General features: G+C 32.2%; 1 protein-coding gene across 1 annotated transcript; it reads right to left on the reverse strand.

Moving 5' to 3' along the window:
- Positions 1-1,802: 1,802 nt before the first annotated feature.
- Positions 1,803-6,454, reverse strand: LOC108905804 (tryptase-like). The gene is made up of 6 exons (XM_018708825.1): positions 6,371-6,454; positions 6,079-6,215; positions 5,785-6,005; positions 5,484-5,720; positions 5,180-5,390; positions 1,803-2,090 (listed from the first exon to the last, which is right to left on the reverse strand). Exons 1-6 carry the CDS (start codon positions 6,417-6,419, stop codon positions 1,911-1,913), a joined length of 1,035 nt encoding a protein of 344 aa, XP_018564341.1. The 5' UTR covers positions 6,420-6,454; the 3' UTR covers positions 1,803-1,910.
- Between the last annotated feature and the right edge of the window lie 9,052 nt (positions 6,455-15,506).

The raw sequence follows: 15,506 nt of genomic DNA on the forward strand, positions 1-15,506 counted from the left end.
CAAATTACAGACGATTTTGAGGACGGTCAATCTTTTTTCATAATGGCCTTGATCGTTTCCAATTTCATTTCCACCCTCTTTAGGAAACCTGAGAATAAAAACAAGAAAATGGGTAATACAATTTTATTCAGTAATTAATCACCTGTAATTTAACATTAATGTATGTTTATTATTGAAATTATATGTTGAAGGTTCAATATTTCAATTATTTTTAATAGCCATCATGAAAATGAACACCAATTGTGACAAAAAACTAATTGTAAATAGCCGGTTGTTAATATGAGCCTGTATATTTACATCAGTTGATAACGTGGCACTAAAAAACATGAAGCCAACATTGGAAATAAGTGCATATGAGATGGAGAATGCTGCGCGAAGGCGTCGAAATGGCATAAAATATTTTTATGTTATTACATACTTATCTAAAGATTGAAATTTCAGCACTATTGTGATCAGATCTAATATTACAATAGTCAACGATACACTGGCCCATGATTGCACAAATACCTAAAAACAATATATTTAATAAAATATTAACAGTGTTAACACAGCGAATGTCTAACAGCGGCTGAGAGCGCAAGGCTGGCTGGGCTGAGGTTGGGCCAAACAATGTATTTGTACAGGAAAATTCATGCCAACCACGAACAATTAATCTAGAGAATTCTCCTTTACATTTTATGTGTAGAATTCATAATAAGTATTGCACTGATCATAAATCATATTTTAAATATTAAATTTATTATTAGTTTCTGTTAGACTGGCTGTTTGTGTCTCATTATTGTTTTTTTTCAACATAGCATGCTATTCTATTTCTATTCTGCACACTTCTGTTCTGTATTTGGGTAAACCTGTAGAACAGTGTATAAATAAAATAAAATATAAGCAACTCATTCCTTTTCAACTGGTCTCTAATATTTTTTTGGACATACCACCAACGCAGCTGACACTTCTAGCGGAAAATGGTCTAATTGACAGTTAAGGACGCAAATTATGTGTGAAGCGAAAAGCAGGTGCATGTCTAAGCTATTAAGAAAATTATTACCGTCGAGCCATCGTATTAAGTGTCCCTGAACGTCTCCTTAGTTTTAATAAACTTTTATATAAAAGACCCGATATATTTTGAATAAAAATTGTTGCTGAACGTAGTGAGAAGTGACTTTTACATTTACTCATAATACTGTTACCAAAATTAATTGTCTCTCTTCCAAAGAAATAAAACGACAAAATTATGAATTTACTGTTTTTCCCTGAAGGCAAACAGGACGGAAGTGTGTTCTTTTTTTTAGATTAGACACAAATGATACCGCCCTCATTAGTTCGTATGTCACTTAATTACCAGCATTATGTCAACTTTTGAATGACTTCATTATTTATGTTCTGACGCCCCTGCGATGGATTACAAAGTTGCCTTAAGCTGAACAAAATAATTTCCGAAATTATATCAAAAGCCCATTGTTTTAAATTGGGCATGACTTTCGTTCCCCGGTGATATTACAAATTAGGTAATTGTGCGTGTTTGGTGGGAATATATGAACTGAAGTTTAATTAATTTATTTGGACAAACAGAACTTCTGTCACAGGAAACTATCTAAGCTATGTTGTCTAAAATGCATGCTACTTCTCAGTATATTTGGAAAGGGTGACAAAAGTAATGTCATTAAGTAAAATAAAAAACTTGCTTGGTTCGAGGATTTATATATTTTTTAAATTAAAATATTATTATATATAATTATTTGATGTGAAGCTATCGGGCTTTTGCATGGAAATAAAATACTACTAGAGAAAGATATATTGCACCATGTTATTTTTTAATTAGAATCTGTAAAAACTGTATGTGTTCTCGTGATTGTATATGACTTTTCATAGGCTAAGTCGAATTTGTCAGTCTTCTTACAATTCTTATATTATTTTCATGCAGTTGTTACAACAGATTGTGATAATATACTCTGTATCCAGGTGTAGTAGTAAGGAACGTTAACATAGACACCATACACTCCAGTCTGCCCACAATTTTTTCCCCAAATCACTAAGCCCGCTACACTGTATTGTCCAGTGGAACTGGGACACGACAAGGGTGAACCTCCATCTTGCTGTAACATGAATTAAATATAAATAATACTAATATTTATTAGACATTGATTTTTTTGAAAAATTTAAAGTTCAAGTGCTTGAAAGGCTTCTCTGAAGATGGTTTTCTTTTAATATCTTCGAAACGTTTAAAGACACATAAATGATTTGCACATCTACTAAACTCTTTGTGTCTTACCTTTTAAACCTGATTGGAAAAATTTGAAATGTCAAAGTTTTTTTACACAAAAATAGATTTTAGTTTTATGACCCCGAAATAAATAGTTTTTAAGTAAAAAAAACTAGTAAACTAGTAGGATATGTGCTAACGTTATGATTGTGTATTTTTTTTTGTCTTACTTGAAATATAATTTGATATCAATATTGATTTAGTATTGCAGTTTTATGTTTATTTATCACAATACTTTAAGTTGAGTGACTGAGATTAATTTAAAAAGTATAATGGTTACAAATGTTGAAGTAGCTGATATGCAATTTGTTTATTGCCTTGCCAATGCGATGCAGACGTATTTATGAAGAAAATTCTCATTAGAAACACCAGTATTTCAATCAAATAAATAAATCAATCAAAAACTTGCTGAAAATGCAAATTTTGATAAACAAATTTTGTTTATTGAAGGAGTAAGTTTTTTAGAAATTCAGTTTAAAGTACCCACAATAATCATTTATGGATTGAGCAGAATCCTAATGTTATTACTGAAAAACAGTACCAGTTTTCACTAAATGTATGTATGGATCTCGCAGGCGATCATCTCATAGGATCATTCCTTCTTCCTGGTACACTAGATTGACGTTTCCATCGTATTTTATTTTAGAAATTGAGCTGCCTATTTCGCTCGTGGGTTTTCTTCCGTTAATAAGAGGTCAGCTGGGGAATATTTAAATCAGGTTTATTTTGATAAATAAGTGGAGGTGGACCACGGTAATGCCCTCCTAGATCTCCCGATTTAAATGGTTTAAATTTTTTCTTATGGGGACACATCAATTTATTGATATATGTACTTACACACCAGCGATCGATCAGAAATTAGAATGATCTTATAAATATCATAATTGCCCTTTATAGTACGATGCGCAATGCGTAATGGTTGGTGAAGGTCAATTCCAACAATTTTGATAATTTTGTGTCAATGTTTTGATCCATAACACTTATTTCGCTGTTAAAATATAAAATTTGTTTTTAATTTAATTATTTTCGTTCTGTACAAACTTTAACTAAGTATTTATTATTATTATTATTACATCATTATATTATTATCTGAAAGTAATTTCAACGAATATATCATGAACAGTGAACAAAATGATATTACTCAAAAAAAAAAACAAGGCATTTCAATGAGATGACCGACCTTACGACCAATTTTTGTATAAAAAATTTTGAAATTTTAAATTTTGTTATTAAATTTTGAAGAAAACTCTCACAGTCCCTCCTTTTTAACCCACCTTTGATGATATTTGGTTATTAACTCTAATTGTAAATTGTAAAGCAGGTAATTTAGTACATGTGTAAAATTTTATTTATGTATCTTTAAACATTCAAACATATTAGAAGAAATTCATCTTCAGCGCAACTTTGAACATCAAACGTTCAAAACTAAGCATTTTAGGCCAAATGTTTATGTGAAGTTTCCTTCATAAAACCCATTTAAAATAACTACCAAGTTTTTTTATAGCTCCTAGTGTAACAATGACGTTGCAAGTTTTCTCGTCAGAAAAAAAACAAAAAATCATAGTAAACATTGCACTGCGATGTCAAATAACTTTTTTGACAGTTGTAACCGTTCAGACTTTAGTCCAATTAATAGGTAGAAGAGCTTACAAAAAATACCACCTGAAAACAAAAAATATGGCGATATAGGAAAAAAATTCTAAGAAAGACTGTGTATTTTTCCTGTGACGCATAAACGGCGAAGTTAATTTAAAAAATTCATAAAAGTCAAAAAAACGGTTTTTTGTTTTTGCTGTATTTCTTGCAAGATAACGTTTTGAAACTTGTTACTTGCTGTAAATATAGCCCTCGGCAACAAAAAAGTACGTTTTTGTAAAATTAAAAAATATTAAAAGTTTTTCGAGGTAAAACGATTTTTCGAGAAAAAGGTACAACCACAGATTTTGCACCGCTCGATTCCAGAAGGTCATAGAGCAACGTTTTATTTTTAAGTTCGTGTAAAAATGCCAGCAATCGATTCGTGTAATAGACATTATCGAGAAATGAAAATCGAAAAAGATATTCAAGAAAAACGCGAGCAAAAAATTTTTACTTTTTTCACTCATCTTTGGACACTTGAAATGAATAAAATCGTTATCATTCTTTTTACCATGAAAGTACAACTCTTTAGGAAAAAAATGATTTTTTTTTTAGAAAAATCGATATAACTCGAAAATTTTTTAATATTTTTTAATTTTAAAAAAGATACTTTGCTTGCCGAGGGCTACATTTAAAGCAAGTAACAAGTTTCAAAACCTTAACTTGCGAGAGATATAGCAAAAACAAAAAAGTCGATTTTTGACGGTTTTTTCGATATATCTCGAAAAGTAATATAGCAATCGATATATTTAAAAATACGAATAGATAGGTTTTTTAAATAGCTACTAGTTTCTCATTTAACTTTTCTCGATTGGAGTTCAAGTTTTTTTTTATTAGCGAAAAACCGTTTTTTGACTTTTATGAATTTTTTAGGTTAACTTCGCCGTTTATCCGCCACAGGAAAAATGCACTATCTTTCTTAGATTTTTTTTCCTATATCACCAAATTTTTTGTTTCCAGGTGGTATTTTTTGTAAATTTAACACAAGGCCATGACAGATTGATTGGACTACTTCTTCTAATTCCGACGCCAGTGGTTAGTTTTGATCAAATTGTACATGTAAGTAACTACTAGGGAGAAATTGGGTTAAGACAAGTTTGGAGTCTATATATCTTCAATGGTTCTTTAGGCATTGATGTCATACTGTGTTTAGCGTCCAATCTTTGACGGATCATACAGTTCTTAAGAATCGTTTTAAGGAAAAATCCTTTTTTGTTTGTTTTGACGTCGCAGTATCACTCTACGTCTTGCTAGTGTTGATTTTGGATGTATGTTATCACTTACCGAGCAAGCGTCCCTCATGGATTGTCCTCCAGCGCAGATTTCACCATTTGGATCTAAATAAGTGTCCACATTGCTTCCTAGCAGATTTGTATTCGCAAAAGATGCTCTACACGTCGCATAATTTACAACAGTAACATACACTTGTTTTTGTGGGCTTGTTGGAGCGTCATTGGTGGTAAAAGAAGTCTGACCCCAGCCGGAAACCACACATCTACAATAATAATTTCAAAGTCAAAGTTAAGTCAATCATTAAATGGAATTGTAATTAGAATATTTAGGAAGTTAGAGGATACTATTCTCTTACGTTTGTCCCACGTATGATGTTGAGGCACCTGTGCTTGCTAAGCATATCGTGTTGATATTTCTGTAGATCCCCAAGACTATAGGTTGTGATAATGTAAGAATGGCTATATCGTTCACAAGGGTGCTTGCTACAAATGAAGGATGAACTGTAATTGATGATACTGTACTACTCTGTGTGTTATCCAAACTTGCAGGATTCCATACACCCATTATTACCGTTATTACAGAGGGATTTGCCCTGAAAATTATTATTTAATGAATGAGGAGATTTTTCCTTTTATTCTGTTATTATGGATGCTTACACATTTCTGTAGACCTTATGAGCCGCAGTTAGTACGTGGAACTCATCCAGTAGTACTCCACTTCCGGAAAACGTGCTCGTATTATTTCTAAGATAAGCTTGCCATGGATATGCTCCAAAATCTGCCAAGCCATCGGTTGTGGTAGTTGGTGTTATATACTGTGTTCCACACGTTGTTGTTTGACCGTAGCAAGCGAAATATCCATCAGCACATAATGCACCCTTTCAGAAGTAAGTAACAAGTTTGCAAAGATTTACAAATTTATTCAAAGTTGGATAGAGTGTTGTTACTTACCGCTTGCGTTGGTGTTACAATTCTAGGATCGATGGTGTTGCTGCTGCTACTGCTAGGGCAAGTAGTACCCGTTGGTAGGCATAGGTAAGTTTGACCTGAAGATGTAACTCCAGATACCAATTGACTGTGTACCTTATCTATAGAAAAAAATCTTTTATAAGCAAGACAAAGGTAATTTTTTAATGGTAGACAGTTCAAAAACTTTTGTGGATAAAACAATTTTCCAACTCTAGTTTTTGAGAATCCGAAAAGTTATTTTGTACGGAGATCACATGGAATTTCCTATACTCACTTATATATACGTTAAAAAATATGCACAGAACCGACACTAGGTACATCATGTTAATTTTTTTTTCTAGGAACTCTCGATGGCAACTAAAATCAACTGTGCTCTATCAGTTTTTCACATTGGCGTTTAAATAACATCTATTACGGATTTCCCACTTATACGTTATCATTATCACAGCAAAATACAAAGAATCCCGTCGACATTGACCCGTGTGATTTCAGATCTATTTTCCGAGGCATACCGTAAACGGGAAGTTTAAAATCATCCGAACCACTTATTCATAGTCTATTCTTTTTAGAGGTCGTGTGTGAAAAACATTTATTTTATTTTAATATTGTTGCGATTCTATTTATTTTTAATCATTGGGTTATGAAGGGCGCAGCCTCAAGGGAATGTCAAAATGTTTTGCAATTTTCAGAAATGGGACAGTTGGGATACGGGTAAGTGGTCATTGAAAGAAATGATTTCATGCGTTTGAATTTGATTGAATAAATTAACATGCGTTTATGTTGGATATAAATTAAAGTAGGTACTTTTTTTGCGTTTTTTTTTAAATCATGTTACTAGATATTTTTTTCTGTTATTATTGATCGTGTATAAGTCGTGTATTGGATATTTTTTATTTTTGTCTTAAATTGTAATTTGATTAATTCTAAGAGATATTTGGAGTACAGTTTGGCATAGTAATGTATGATATTGCCATATTAGTCGGGACGAATTAGGTTTTTTTTTTCAAAAATCGGGCCTACCTCTAATATTATGGGCTTAAAATTGAGTAAAAAATATACATAATAAAAGCCTACATTTGTGTATTTGTAGAGGTCGAGCGTTATATTATTTATAACAAAAGAACAAAAATTATTGCTCTTTTTTTCAGTGTTTCGCTTATATCTCCGAAAATAAGTCTCTAATCGACATGAGGTGTATACTGATCGATTTTGTTTCTGAGAAATTTGCTACAAGGATAGATTTGCGAGAGCTCGCAATTTTTTTTACATTGCAAAATTAGCGGTGAAAAAAAAAATGTGTAAAATTTTCAGCATTAAAAAAAAGAACGAATTTGGCTGAAATTGGATGAAACTACAGAAAGAGATAACTGTTGGGGTGCTCAACAAATAGCCGCAATCCGGACCCCCAATTTCAAAATGGCGCTCTGTAGCAAAATTATAAAGTAGAAAACGCGAGCGCGTATATCTTCTGCCCAGGTCAAGATATCGAAATTAAAAAAAGGATGGAAAGGTAATTACATTATCTCGCGTGTGTGAATTTCAGATTCTTAAGTTGAAAAATAAAAAAGTAATGAACAAAAAACCAAAAAAAAACGGTAACTAGGGTCCTTATCTCGGCGATTTTTTAATATACAGGTTTCAAACCAACTGCGTCAAATAGTGCTTTAAAAAACATGAGCTTAAAAAAAGCGTCTCGATCTGACCAATAGGAGCCGAGATAATTTTTTTACGCGGGTGTGCGGTAGCCAGGAGAGGGGAGCGCTGTGACGTCATAGTGCATATGCTTCTCAAAATTCTTACTTAACAATTGGAATGTGGCACTTAGAAATAAGCTACCGGTATGCTTTTTTTTGTTCTCTTTCGAATGGTGTGAGCAAAAGTCTGTGAAAGTCATCGCCAGACCCCAAAAAATACATTTTTATTGACTTTCCACGTTTTCTTTTATAATTTCATTATGCTTTCGATATTTTGAAAGTAAAAAGGTCTATTTACGTATTTAAAAACAAAAGTCAATTATTCTTTTGAAAAAAATTATCAGAAAAATTATTAGAATACCTTTTTCCAAAGTAATAATTGACTTTTGTTTTGTCATGTCGATGAGAGACTTATTTTCGGAGATATATAAGCGAAAAACTGAAAAAGGAGCAATTATTATTTTTTCTTTTGTTACAAACATATGACGCTCAACCTCTACAAATACACAAATATAGGCTTTTATTCTGTGTATTTTTTACTTAATTTTAAGCCCTTAAAATTCGAGGTAGGCCCTATTTTTGAAACGGGCCTTTTCTGAAATAAGAGTGGTTTCAGAACACAATATTTGGGTTGTTCCTTATTGTTATGTTGTTCACGCCATTGGATATTTGTAGCATATTCGAGAATAGGTGATCCTTTTTGACATTTTATTTATTATACTTAACAATTTCTTAAAAATTTTAATGTACGAGTATTTCCTTCACTGAGTTTGACATATAAATTTAATTGACCTAATCCAATTATTATTTTGAGGTTAATGGGAAAACCACAGTTATTTTAATTGAATTCTTGCGGTCGTATAGTACTAGTTATCTGTCCAATGACAGTTCGTGAGTTGTCTTTAATAGAGAATTTCATTTAAAATTATAAACATATTTCGTCCTTCGATAACCGCAATAGTTTGTTCACTTCAATGTTTATTATTTTTACTTTTACTCTTACTTTTTTTATATCAGGGTTTATGCAAATTTGCTTGAAAGTTTCAAACAAAACGACACTACAACATATAATACTACAGTAGCCAGTAGCGCGTTACATTGCGATGAGACCATGGAAAATTTTAAATTTGGCTTGTCATACGTATGGGATTCAAATTGTTTTGTTATACGGGGTGGTCCCTAATATATATTTCCATAACAAAAATAGTGATTTATAAGATTATTTTAAGAAAAAGAGTTTCTAAGTTTCTACGGACATAGTGCGAGACGCTAAACTAGAAACCCCAGAATTTTGAAGTATTTGCTGAGTATTTTGAAAATCCGATCAATGTAAATTATTCAGATGTGTTTTTCATGTTTGTTCTACTCACGAAGGGAATTTTTTTTAGCCTAAAGTAAACGTATTAAGTAAAAAGTTGAAAAAAGTGAAAATAATCTTAGAACAAAAAAATTAGATTTTTTTTATTGCAAATCCTGAAATAAAAACAGTGTAATCATTAAAAGTTCGGAAAATTCAATGGTGTAGTAATTTGGCCCTTTCTACCTCAAACAAAATTCAATATTTCAGAGCAATATTACTGACCCAATTTCTAAAACAGTCAGTGGCGTTGATATTCTTGGATTCTAGTATATTTCAGTATCTTGGCCATTGGTTGATGTAAGTAAATTTTTAACTTTTATTTAGTTACTACCCCAACTTACGTCAAACAGCATTTGTGATATTTATGTAGATGTAATATTTTTCAAAAATTTTAACAACTTGTAACATGAAAACTAGTTCGTTTAAAACATGTATTCATGGGCATTTTTTCCTCTTATTATTGGAAAATACCTTCTTAAGGACCACACTTTGTAAATGTGTCTTTATTTAGTTTAGAATGAGAATAAGTAACACTAATGAAAACTAATAAATTCAGGATCGGTTTGTGTTCGGTGATTCTACTAATCACTGATTTTAGCTGTTTACTAGATATTGCGGGTGTAATTAAATGCTGGTCAGGGCTTTAATCCGCAGAGTAGCTGTTTCCAATCAATATTATTAGTTAAAAGCTTTATTTGGCTTACTAACACTACTCTTACTTTCATAGTACGTAGTAGGTTAACACTTAGTTACAGTCACTCAAAAATGTTATGTTTTTGCAAAAACTTAAACATCCTGCATCTTGAAAACTAAGTCATCTAAGACATAAGTTTAGAGTCGCTTTTTTCCCTAAAACAATTTCAATAATCACCCTATTTCAAAAATATTAAATTCACAAACCTGCTTTTTGCTAAGCTTTGAAGAAAGAAACGTAGTATTTAGTAGTAGTAGTATTTTCAAAATTTTATATTGCCTGGCAAATTCGGAAAATTAAGCTGTCTGTATTTTTCATGCAACATATGTTGTCCGTAGTATTTTTGCCTCCTGATCACGAATCCGGTGTCAGAATTGAGTTATCACATCACAGGAATTTCCTAACCTGAAAAAACAGGTCAAAAATAGCAAAAATTTACGAAAAAGTACTAGGAGAAATAAAATTTTTTTTCTATATTCAAATGTTCATTTATATGACCCCGATGAACGTGAGTGAATCCGCGGTCAGGATTGATGGTTCTTTTTCTAACCTCAAAAAAACGGGTCAATTAATGTCAGATATCACGAATTTAAAAAAAATACAGATTCGCGCCAAATTTGGTAAATGGGGTTTTTTGGGGTCACTGATCACGGATCCGAGGTTAATTTTGAAAAATTCAGGATGGCGGATCCCAGATGGCCGACAAATTTTCAAAAAATAACCATTAGCGCTAAATTTAGTATACGGGGTCGCTGATCACGGATTCGAGGTCAGTTTTGCAAAATTCAAGATGGCGGATAAAATTTTCAGAAAATAACACATTCGCGTTAAATTTGGTATACGGGGGTTTTCGGGGTCGCAGATTACGAATTGCGAAATTCATTTTGTAATATTTTTGTTTACTTTATAACCTGAGTAGGTACCTAATCATGTTTTAACCTTCTTAAAGTAGGTACATAGGTTGGTAATTGAGTAAATTTTTAAAAAGGAATTTTGTAAATCTGATCAATGACCCTGAAAGCCCCCGTATACCAAATTAAGTGAGGTTGGGTTATTTTTTGAAAATTTGGTCTGTCATCTTGGATCGGCCATCTTGAATTTTTCAAAAATGACCTCGGATCCGTGATCAGCGCCCCGAAAACCCCCGTACACCAAATTTGGCGCGAATCTGTTTGTTTGAAAATTCGTGATATCTGACATTAATTAATTGACCGGTTTAATTCCGTCCGCGGATTCACGTTCGGCGGGATCTTCCTGAATTTTTGCTATTTTTGAACGGTTTTTTGAGGTTAGGAAATTCCTGTGATGTGATAGCTCAATTCTGGATTCGTGATCAGGAGGCAAAAATACTACGGATAACATATGTCGCATAAAATGTACAGACAACTTTTTTTTTGCGTATGTCTGTCAGAATTAATCCTATTCTTCTACATCTCTTGCCCAAAGCAAACACCCTTTTTGTACAATCGCTAACACGCCTCTGTTTGTAGCCAAGGAATCATTCCTTGCGCAAGAATCTTACCCTTCTTTTTCCGAGAAACTTGTCATACAACTGGATAATTGCTCTAATAGATTATTGCAGAACTCGTTATGGATTTACTTTTAATTAGCTAGTACTATGCCCAATTAAGTCATGCTCAAAGTCACCTGTGAAATCGTATAGCTTCTACCCATATAAAAATATCGGTTTTGCAAATATACATATTTTGCATATGCAAAAATATTAATTAGAATGCATGTTTATTCACCGAACTATGTATTCGGATTTCTCATTAGTTTAATGGGTGCAATAACCTCTCTCAATATCACTTAATAGATACGTCCAATGTGAATGATGCTAATAGACATGGTGATGTAACTCACATTTATGAATTTCGGCTTTTAACGGTTTATGTCTCACAGGCACGTGGTTAGGAAAATTAAATTTTGATTTACCACGTGAGAGAGGACCGAGAACACGCACTTTTAACGATCTGACGATTATCGGAATGGATTTCAATTAGTTCTTTCCTATTAGGTAATTAGTATTGTAATCCATTGTTTTTACTTTGTACAGGATTCTCTTAATTCCGTTGCCAAACTTTCAGTTTTAAAGAGTGTTTTTCTTGGTTAGAATTAACTACTGACAATATACTTTTTTAAATATCTTCATAATTGAAATATCAGGGCTGAATTTTTAGTCTATTTTGAGATTTTGAGAAAATATAACAAAAAATAGTATAATGTAAAATAACGTATCAAAACTACTGCGATGTTTATCTTCAGATATAAATGTTTAATGAATTCGTATAAAGGGTGTCCCTGAAAAGGATAGACAACGCTTGACCACAGGTTGAATGAAAATAAGACTATTTATCCCCACTTTATTTATAATTTCTTAAATACTTGCTTTTATTGTTTAAGAAACATTTATTTATTGTCGAACATCACAGCTTTCTTTGATATGTCATTCTTGGACGCAAATATGAAATATAATATATAAGGTACGTTCCAAAGTAAACAAAACTTTTCAAAAATAGGTATTTCTAGTGAGACTATCTATTGGCAATTACATGCGTCGGAAAGGTAGATCCTTCACTGATATATGTATTGCCAAAATTTGTTCCACACAAGTTGACTGACGACCAAAAACTGCTCAGAATACAACATTTGAAAGACTTCATCAAGGAGACCAAAAAGGACAAAAACTTCCTTTAAATCTTGTTTGAAGACGTCAAAAGTGAAGACAATGGAGTTTTTTTTATGATTCCAAGGGCATTGTTTATCGGGCCAAACCGTTAATACACAATTCTATCCTGGCGTTTTAAAGTATTTGGTGCGTCGCATTCCTCATAATCGGCCAGAAACCACTCCCCATATTCGCCTGATTTGACACCCTGCGACTTTTACCTTTTCGGAAAAATTGCATTTGCTGAGCAAAGAAAAGCGTTTTTGTGGATGTGGACGTAGAAGCCATCCAAAAGGCTTGTACCGACATCCTGAAGGACATTCAGGCTGACGTCATGCTTTTAGACCGTACAAATCGTTGTATTGAGTTTGAAGGGGACTATTTTTAGGAGCATAGCTACAATATTTATTCTGTACAGGATTTCTATTACAAACATTTTATTAGATCGCGAGGAAGAAGTAATGGAACAGATTTTCAGAAATGAACTAACTAATCTAAGAATGTGAAATAAGAAAAGTTCTTTATAAAATTTTATTCAAAACATGTGTTTATTGTAGAAATATGAGCTAACAGACTATTGATGTTTCGTTAGTGTAGTTGAAATTGGTTATTGTTTTGTTCATTATTGGTACTGTTTGCTTCTGATTTTTTTTCAATAAAAGTGACATTTTATCTTTAAAGTAAAAATTGTTGTATAACTGTAGTATAACAACCCTAGGTTCGATAAAGAAAAATAAACGTAGTTGTGGCCAAAAATATGTGATCGTCATAAGGAATACCCACGTTGTGTGTATCTATTTTTTTAATTGATCGGAAGGCACTGGCTACTAACTTTTTTGGAGGGGATGTATGGTTTAATTTTATAAAACAAAAACAGAGTAAATACACCTAACTTTATTATTTACATACAACAGTCTTCAAATTAAACATGTGACAAATAGAATGTACAACAAAACCATTAACAACCATTTAACATAAAATGAGAGTGCCAGGCTCACCTAGAGCTTCTGCGGGGAAAGAGCATGGCAGAGAAACCCACGATCGTTGCTCTTACCACCCAAATATAAATACAAAACAACCGCTAACCAAAGGTATAAATTAAGAACCTTTGCTAATGATAAATAAGACCTGTCTCATTTAATGTGTCACTAAATGTCATCTGTTACCTCATATTAGTCATACACACTTCCAAGTAAAACTGAAGAGGTTTGGTGTTAGTTAGCCGGCAGAGCCGGAAGGTACTGGAGTCCCATACGGGAGGCAATCCAGCTATAGTTGAGATTTCGGAAGATCCTTCATAACACTGGAGTCCCATACGGGAGGCAATCGAGCTTAATCCAGATTCGTTCCGCACGGGCGAAAATGTTAGTAAATTCAACAAGGCTCGTATAGACGTATGACATAAAGTGAGCACAAGAAATCAAAGAACAACCTAATCATGATAAAACAAGTTAAATGTGAAACAAAGAGGTCGTTAATGCAATATCTGGGCAGTCACGACAATATACATATTTTAACATGTAATAAATAATGAGCAATCTATAATAATAATTGTAACAATTTTATCTTAGAAAAATATACGCCCCTGAGCGTAAGACAATGAAGGCTAAACATATACAGAATTATTATCATGAAACATCTATATTTTACGAACAACGTAATCATGACAAAAACAAGTTAGATGTGAAACAAAGGAGTCATTATTGTAATGTCTGGGCAGTCACGACAATATATATATTTTAACATGAAATAAATAATGAGCAATCGTTAATAATAATTATAACAATTTTACCTTAGAAAAATATATGCCCTTGAGCATAAAGCAATGGAAGCTAAACATACAAAGAATTATTATCATGAAACATCTATAACCATCACAATCATAAGATTACATAGAACAATTAACAACAAAGTACTTAAAGAATATTACCTGCTAACTAATACCGGTTAAACACTTAATTTTCCACTACTTCTATATTTTTCACACTACGCTGGTCGTCTTACTTTTTACTCCACGCTGTTCTCACTTCAACTGCCTATCTTCAACTATCTAGGCTTCCTTCCAGAATTCCCCCCTAAGTGCTTGTTTTTTGCGCTTTCTTTTACCGACCGTTAATATTACTTTTTCATTATTCATACAACACTCATGTAACAGGTGACGTCGGAGTTGATAAGATAAGTACGGTTTTGCACATAACATACTAAAAAATTATTATTATTTTTGATTGAGGAACTCGTCAGTCACTGACATTTTTCCGATACTCAAATGTCAATTCTATATTTGCCGTCCATAATTAACAAAGATTAAAGAAAACATTTCGAAATATTTTTCATTTTGTATTCAAACACTTATTCTTAATAAACTAGTTCTTGAATAAAAATGACTTTATCTGTACGAGATCTGCTATGAATAATTGATGAGCCTGATCGTTAATAAATTTAAATTTTTTTACAGCCACGTCTCATTTATATAATTGTACAATAATACCATAAATTATTATTTCTTTATATTTAATTGAAACTTACTTACTGCCTGTTATTGTTGACATGAATTCTTCTGTCGGTATTAAATCCGACAATGAACTTAACCATTTATTTAATATGTAATAATAATCCTTCATTTCCCTTGCAGGTATGTACCGTTTCCAGGGATATGCAGTAAAAACAAGGTAATTGCAATCTATAATCCGTTATGAAAATGAACATTCATGCACGTACCACTTTTGCTAAGTTAAATAATATTTTTTTTTTATTCTAATTACAATAATAATATTATTTAGTAATATTTAATTTAATAGTTTCCAAGGGAATTTAAATTACTAAGTTACGTCGAAAATATAAACATTTTTTTTTTGGGATAGTAATTGTAGATTGTCCACAAAAATCTAGTCATTAGTACCGTATAAAAAATGTAGAAAATGCTTTCAATTGCGGAGAATGACCTTTTAGAATATAGCGTACAAATATTGTATAGTGAAACAAAAGAAGGCTGAA

Source organism: Anoplophora glabripennis, unplaced genomic scaffold (genome assembly GCF_000390285.2).
Source record: "Anoplophora glabripennis isolate ALB-LARVAE unplaced genomic scaffold, Agla_2.0 scaffold148, whole genome shotgun sequence".
Lineage (NCBI taxonomy): Eukaryota > Metazoa > Arthropoda > Insecta > Coleoptera > Cerambycidae > Anoplophora > Anoplophora glabripennis.